Raw genomic sequence first — 8,655 nt, forward strand, 5'->3', positions numbered from 1 at the left:
GAAAATCAACAAAACCAAAAGCTATTTTCTTAAAAAAAGATCAAAGACATTACAGGAAAAGGAAATTACAGACCAATATTTCTCATGAATATTGATGCAAAAATCATCAGCAAAATGTTAGCAAATTGAATCCAACAATGTATAAAATGAATTATATATCTCGACCAAGTGGGATTTATTACAGGTATATGAGGTTGGCTCAACATTCAAAAGTCAACTAATGTAACCTATCACATCAACAGACTAAAGAAGAAAAGTCACATGAACATATCAGTAGATTCAGAGGAAGAATTTGACAAAATCTAGCACCATTTCATTACTAAAATTCTCAGAAAACTAGGAATAGCTGAGGAAGTTTTCAACTTGACAAAGAACATCTACATAACTATTACTCCAAAAAAAAAAAAAAACCCTACAAAAACCTACAGCTAACAACATACTTAATAGTGAGAAACTCAAAGCTTTCCTACTAAGAAGGAACAAGGCATGGATGTCTCTCTTACCACTAATCCTTTTCAACACTGGACTAGAAGTCCCAGCTAAGACAAAAAGACAAGAAAAGGAAATAAAAGGTATATCTATTTGGAAGAAAGAAATGAAACTGTCTTTGTTCACAGATGACATGATCATCTATGTAGAAAATCTGAAATAATCAGCAACAAAAAACTCCTCAAAGTAATTATACTAATTACTAATTATAGCAAGGACACAAGACATAAGATATATCTTGTATGTATAAGATAACATACAAAATTCAATTACTTTTTAAAAATACCAGCAATAAACTATTGGAATTTGAGGTTAAAAATGCCACTTATATTAGCAGCACCAAAATGAAAAACTCAGGCATTAATCTAACAAAATATGTCAAAGATATACATATATGAGGAAAACAAACAAACAAAAAAACTGATGAAAGAAATCAAAGACTAAATGAATTAATGGAGAGATATTCCATGTTCATGGATAGGAGGACTCAATACTATCAAGATGTCAGTTCTTCCCCACTTGATCTACAGACAAGGCAAACCCGTCAGAATCCCAGCAAGTTATTTAATGTATTTCAGCAAACTGATTCTAAACTGATTTATGTGAGAAGGCAAAAGACCCAGAATAGTCAACATCATATTGAAGGAAAAGAAGAACATCAGAGGATCAACATTACCTGACTTTAAGACTTAGTATAAAACTACAGTAATCAAAACAGTGTGGTATTAATGAAAGAATAGACAAATAAATCAGTGGAACAAAATAGAGCTCCGAAGTAGATCCACACAAATACAGCAAACTGATCTTTGACAAAGGAGCAATGCAAATAAAATGCAGGAAGAGCTAGACATCCGCATTTAAAAAAAAGATTCTAGACACATACCTTATACACTTTATGAAAATGAAATCAACATTGACCTTAAGCCTAAATGCAAATTGTGAAACTATAAAATGTCTGAAGTGAAGTGAAGTTGCTCAGTTGTGTCCGACTCTTTGCGACCCCAGGGACTGTAGCCTACCAGGATCCTCAGTCCATGGGATTTTCCAGCCAAGAATACTAGAGTGGGTTGCCATTTCCTTCTCCAAAATGTCTAGACAATAACAAATGAGAAAGCCTAGATAATTTTGGGTATGATGATGATGACTAATTTTTTAGATACAACACCAAAGGCATGATCCATGAAAGAAAAAATTGGAAAGTTGCACTTGATTAAAATTAAAAACTCCTGCTCTGTGGAAGGACTGTCAAGAAAATGAGAAGACAAGCCACGAACTGGGAGAAAATATCTGCAAAATACACATCTGATAAAGCACTATTATATAAAATATACAAAGAACTCAAAATTCAACAATAAGGAAATGAACAACATGATTAAAAGATGAGCAAAAAATCTATACAGACAACTCACCAAAAATATATAGATGCACAAGAAAAGATGCTCACATCATACATCACTGTGAAATTTCAAATTGAAACAATGAGATAGTACCACATACCTATTAGAATGGCAAGAATCCAAAATATTGACAACACCGAATGCTGGAAAGGATGGGGAGCTCTCTGTGAATGAGGAACTCTCATTCATTGATGGTGGGAATGCAAAGTGTTACAGCCACGTTGGAAGATAACTTTGGCAGCTTCTTAGAAAACTAAACATAATCTTATCATACCGTTAGCAATCATGCTCCTCAGTATTTACCCATATAAGTTGAAAACTTATCTTCACACAAAAACCTGCACATGGGTGTTTATAGCAGCTTGATCCATGACTGCCAAAACTTGGAAGCAATCAAGATATTCTTCAGTAGGTGAATGGATCAGTCAACTGTGATATATCCATATCAAGGAAATTCAGCGATAACAAGAAATGAGCTGTCAAGCTATAAAAAGCCATGGAGGAATCTTAAATATACATTCCTAAGTGAAAGAATCCAATCAGAAATGGCTACACACTATATGATTTCAATGATATGACATTTGGGAAAAGCAAAACTATGGTGACAGTTAAAATATCAGTGGTTGCCAAGAGATTTGAGGCAAGGGAGGGAGAAGTAAATAGATGAATAGCAGGGAATTTTAGGACAGTGAAACTATTCTGTGTGATATTCTAATGTTGGATACACGTCATACATTTGTCAAAACCCACAGAATGTACAATACAGAATGAACCCTAATGTAGACTATGGACTTTAGTTAATAATAATGTACCAGTATCAGTCAATTATAACAAATGTACCACACTCATGCAAGATGTTAGTAACATGGGAAGATGGGAGGTCATGAGGGAATATATGGAAACTCTTGGGGCTTTCTGATCATTTTTCTGAAACAAAAACTTTTTTAAAAAGTCTGTTAATTTAAAAATTATAAATTTTTAATGAATTACATGTATTAATAGTTACACAATTTGGCTTAGTAATTCCATTTTTGTGAATCTATTCTGAAAAAAAGCAGTCCAAAAATCTAGACCACAATACAGGAATTTTTTTCACCAGAGTGCTCACTTTAGTCTTTTTTAAAAAATAGCAGGATGGGGGACACAAGTACACTCATGGCTGATTCACGTCAATGTATGGCAAAAACCACTACAATGTTGTAAAGTAATTAACCTTCAACTAAAATGAATGAATTAATTAAAAAATAGCAATAGATAATAACTACCTCAAAGAAGGTAAAAGATAAAATAAATCACCATATATTTATTACAGATTATACATCTATTAAAATTATGTGAGTGAAGAGCTTATAAAAATATTTAAATTACAATGTAATATGAAAAGAGCAGAGCACTAATGAGTGTTTGTGATATCATTGAACTGTTTTTCAAAAAGCAACAGGCTTTAAAAATTTGGAAGGAAAATATGTTAACAATTTGTAGGCAGGTGGCAGGATCATAGGTGATCTTTCCCTTGTGCTAAATCTTTAATGAATATGCATTATTTTTAAAAAGAAAAAAAGTCAGGAAAAACTGTATGTTAATTAATATTTCCTTGTGAAGTGTTATTTTGTGGTTTAGATTTTGTGAAAAATAAGTGAGAGAAAAGCAAAAAATATGGGACACCTCCTTCACATATTTTCACACCTTGTCAAAAAACACAAACTTCACTTACCAGAAAAGTGGTTCAGGGAAAATATCTTTGACTGAATCTTTAGGGTTCAGAAAGTATATGAGAGGGAGAGGGAGAATATATGGGACGAGAGGGAGAATATATGCGATGAGAGGAGAGTGGAGAGGATTCAGGGTGGTTGTAGGTTGTGGCTGATGCCTGCAGAATACTCAGGACAGGGTCGCACGTATGTAGGCACTTAATAAACAGCTCTTACTGGTCTCTTGAGAAACACTGGAGCCAGATGAGCTCCAAAATTTGTTGGATTTTAAAAAGGTAACACAAGACATATCCCACATGTTATGAAATGCTCCCAGCAGGTATTTATTCAGTGGGTAAGTATTCAAACTGAGTGGGAATACTCGACCATTACATGTTTGCCACTAGATGATTATGAACTTTTATTATTATCCTTATTATTCAGTCCCTCTGAATCTCAGTTTTCTCATCTATAAACACTCAGAAATATCCCCTTCTCTCCTGGGAAAAGGGGCTGGGCTGACCAGGTCCCATCCATCTGGGGTGTTCTTACCTTCTTCTGGCCCTAGCTTCACTGTGTGGGATTCGTGCAAGATCTCTGCCACTGGCCTGCGGGTGTAAAGGATGGTGGCACCACTCAAGTTCACTTGGACCCGCTGGGCCCGGGAGGTGAGGCTGGTCAAGCACAGGGCCAGCTTCAGGTCATGGCCCAGCACAGGTGGCTCCAGCACCTTGAACTTGCCGGTGATGCTGGGCTTGGTGGCAGGCTCCAGGAGGTCATCACGCCAGAGACCACGGCCGCCCCCTCTGCGGACCCGGGCCCTCCTTCCAGAGGCTTCCACGCTGAACAGCTTCTTCATGGCATTGCTGTACACTTGCCTCTCCTTCCGGGACCCTGCAGGGCGTGGGACAGCATGAGGCAGGCACCCTCTTCTCTGCCACCTGTCCCAGGGCCAGCTCTTCTCATTCCCTTCTTCTCTAGGCACAACCACTACTCCATCCCCACTTTCATTTACCACGGCTGTCGGAGGTCTCAAATTGGCAGCCCAAGAGCCATATGCAGGCCTCAGCCATAGGCATTGTGTTTGGATCTGGAACTACTTAAATAAATTTTTAATCAGTTACCAACATCAGATTAGAAAATTTCACATAACAATAGAGATTGGCAGCCCTCTGACATATGGATGTGAAGTCTCATATGATAAAGATAGCTGACACTTTTGTAGACTTACTATGTGCCAGGCACTGTAGTTCTAGATGATATATATATGTATATATGTATATTATATGTATATATGTATATATATATTTCCTCCCTGACCCAGGATGAAGGTACTATTATCATCCCAATTTTACAGATAAGGAACCCAAGGCACAGGAAATGAAGAAGACTTGTAAGAGAGCTAAAATTTGAACCCAGGCAGTCTGGTTCCAATTCCTGTGTTCTTAATCACCCCCTCTTCCCAATCTCTACATGGCAATCATGGTCTTGAGCTGAGGAAGCTGTGCTTTCTCCAGATGGGAACATACCCGCTGGTTCTCCACAGTCTGCACTTGTAATTCTCCTGCTGCTGGTCTGCCACACTGGGGTGCCGTCTGCAAGCTCCTGAAGCCATGAGCTTAGGATCCCTGATCTCCTACTTTCCCTGTTGCTAGCACAGACCTCTCTTCTGTTTTTTGATCTCCAGATCAATATATGACTGGTCCACTGGCCCACTTCCACCCCCGGGATGTCCCACAGGCGCCTCCAACCCAACCAAGTATGCCATCTTCTGCCTGGCAGCATTCCCATGTCAGCAAATGGCTCCACTGTTTACCCAGCATACAAGTCAGAAGCTGGACATGTCCTTGACTCTTCCTCAATCTTACTACCCACAACGGGTTGGGTGACAAGTTCCGCCCAGCATCCTCACTGATCTTTGGAATCTGCCCCCTTCTCCCCTCACTGCTTTCCCCTCAGACCACCATGTAAACTGTCTCACCCTCAGGTCAGTTTGCCGCTAGGTGACTGTGAACTTTATTATCGTTTACAGTCCCTCCAAGTCTCCATTTCCCGTCTATGAAGTGGGGAGAAGAGGTGCACAGGTGAGGCCTGAACTCAGAGCTCAGGAATGTTCCTCCCTTCTGGAGGATGTGGGCTTCACGTCCACTCCAGTCTTTTTTCTACCCTGATCTGTTCAAGACCCAACTCTGACGCTTCCTCTTCCTTGAGCTCCTTCCCAAACGTTCTCCCAAGTACCTCCCTACTGTGTGGCCTGGGCTTGAAGGGACTCGTGTGGACCTAAAGTTTCTTTATTTTTTTTTTTATTTTTTTATTTTTTTTAATTTTTTTATTAGTTGGAGGCTAATTACTTCACAACATTTCAGTGGGTAAAGTTTCTTTAACGTGTCATGTTTTACTCCATAATTTACTTATAAAATATTTTTACTAAGAAAATGTTTCCTTTCTCTGCCAAAAATTCTAATGTGACTTTCTCAGGGAGGCCTTCTCTGACCACCTGATTTTTTAAAAAACAGCTTTATTCGGATATATTTTAATTTGCCAACACGCAATGTACAGATTTAAAAGGACACAAGCCAATGTTTTTTTTAATACATTCGCAGAATTGTGTACCCATCACCACAATCTAATTTCATAACAATTTCTGTCACCCTTAAGAAACTCTATAACCATTAGTGGTCACTTCCCATTCCTCCCTGCCCTGCCCCAACCCTAGGCAACTGCTATTTTAATTTCTAATTTGCCTATTCTGGGCATTTCACATAAAGGGAATCATACAATGTGTGGTCCTTTGTGACTGGCTTTTTTTTTTTCCCTTAACATTTTTAAGGTTCATCCATATTGTAGTATATATCAGTACTTCATTCCTTTTAATTGCTGAATAATATTGCATTATTGGAGAGGGCAATGGCACCCCACTCCACTGGAAAATCCCATGAATGGAGGAGCCTGGTGGGCTGCCGTCTATGGGGTCGCACAGAGTCGGACACGACTGAAGTGACTTAGCAGCAGCAGCAGCTTTGCATTATATGGACAGACCACGTTGTGTTTACCCATTGATGTTAGGGTTGTTTCCACTGTAGCTGTGTTGAACAATGTTGCTACAAATGTTCATGTGGAAGATTTTGGTGGATGTTTGTTTTCATTTCTCTTGGATGTATATCTGAAGTATACCTGCTCGCTGGTGTGGTACTCTGTGTTTAAGTTAACATCGTGAAGAACTGTCAAGTTGTTATCCAAAGTGTTTGCACGGTTTCACATTCCCACCAGCAGTGTATGAGAGCTCCAATTCCTCTACAACCTCACCAGCTCTTACTGCCTGTCTTTTTGATTATAACAGTTCTAGTGGATGTGAAGCGGTATGTTGTTGTGGCTTTGAATATTATCAATGATGTTAAGCATAATTATTAATGATGTTAAGCATCTTTTCATGTTTTTTGGTCATTTGTATATTGTCCTCAGAGAAAGGTCTATTTAAATCTTTTGCCCATTTAAAAATTGGGTTATTTATCTTTTTATTATTGAGCTATAAGGATTATTTATACATTCTTGATACAAGTCCCTTATTAGATACATGATTTGAAAATATTTTCTGTTCTTGGGCTATCTTTCTTCTTTCTTGATGGCACTATTTGTAGTACAAGTTTTTAGTTTTAATGAAGCCCAATTTATCAATTTTTTCTTTTGTCATTTGTGTTCTTGATGTCATATCCAAAAAGGCTCTGTTAAACTCAAGCTTATAAAGATTAACTCCTGTTTTCTTCTAAAACCTTATAATTTTAGCTCTTTGATATAGATCAGGGACCCATTTGAGTTAATTTTTGTGTATGGTCTGATGTAAAAAGCCAGGTTTATTCTTGTGCACGTGGATAAGCAGAGGTCCCAACACCATCTATTGAAAAAGGCTATTCTTATTCGCTCTTCACTGAATTGTCTTGACATCCTGTCAAAATCAATTGAGCATAATTATAAGGGTTTATTTCTGGATTCCTCATTCTTTACTATTGATCTATATGTATGTCCATTTTCATGACTGTATCACACTATCTGGGTTATTGTATATTTATAGTAAGTTTTGAATTTGAGAAGTTTGAGCCCTCCAACATTATTCTTCTTTTCCAAGATTGTTTTCGTTATTCTGGGTCTCTTGAATTTCCAAGTGAATTTTAGAAACAGCTTATCAATTTTGGTAAAAAAAAAAAAAAAAACTCAGCTGGAACTTTGATAAGGGTTTCTTGGAGACTGTAGGTCAATTTGGGGGCATTGCCATATCTTAAAAAAAACTTTCAGTCCATGAAAATGGGAAATCTTTCCATTTATAGTTTCTTTCACCAATGCTTTGTAGTTTTCAGTGTACTAGTCTTGTTCTCCTTTTGTTAAATTTATTCTTAAATATCTTATTCTTTTTTTTGCCATGCTGTGTGGCTTGCAGACCCTAAGTTCCCTGGCCATAGGTTGAACCCAGGCCCCACCAGTGAAAACACCAAGACCTAGCCACTGGACAAACTGCCAGGGAATTCTCAAAGTATTGATATTTTATTCTTTTGGATACTATTGTAAATGAACTTGTTTTCTTAATTTCATTTCAGATTATACATTTTTAGTATCTTGAAATAATATTAATTTCTAAAAATTGATTTTGTTTTCCATAATTTTGCTGAAATCATTTATTGGCTCTAGTAACTTTCAGTGGATTCCTTAGAATTTTATGTGTACCAGGTTATATCATGTGTAAGAGATAATTTTACTTCTTCCTTTCCAGTTGGGTTTTCTGTATCTATTGAGATGATCATGTGGTTTTTGTCTTTTTTTCTATTGTTATGGTATATTATATTAATTAGTTTTTAATATTAAATCCATCTTACATTCTTGCAATAAATCCCTTCCTCTGTGGCATATAATCTTTTTTATATGTTGCTGGATTCAGTTTGCTAGTATTTTGTTGATAGTTTTTGCTTCTATGCTCATAAGGGATACTGATCTCTAATTTTCTTTTCTTGTGATGTCATCATCTGGTTTTGGTATCAGGATAATACTAACCTCATAGAACAAACTGGGAAATGTTCCCTCCTCTACTA

General features: G+C 37.2%; 1 protein-coding gene across 2 annotated transcripts in view; it reads right to left on the reverse strand.

The window, feature by feature from the left end:
* Positions 1-8,655, reverse strand: part of TGM6 (transglutaminase 6) — a 39,551-nt gene that overhangs the window by 4,258 nt on the left and 26,638 nt on the right. For both annotated transcript variants that reach the window (XM_043885047.1, XM_043885046.1), the window contains one exon: positions 4,130-4,471. In XM_043885047.1, coding sequence (XP_043740982.1) covers positions 4,130-4,471 — 342 coding nt within the window. The remainder of the gene's footprint in view (positions 1-4,129; positions 4,472-8,655) is intronic.

The sequence above is a fragment of the Cervus elaphus genome, chromosome 23, assembly GCF_910594005.1.
Source record: "Cervus elaphus chromosome 23, mCerEla1.1, whole genome shotgun sequence".
Classification (NCBI taxonomy): domain Eukaryota; kingdom Metazoa; phylum Chordata; class Mammalia; order Artiodactyla; family Cervidae; genus Cervus; species Cervus elaphus.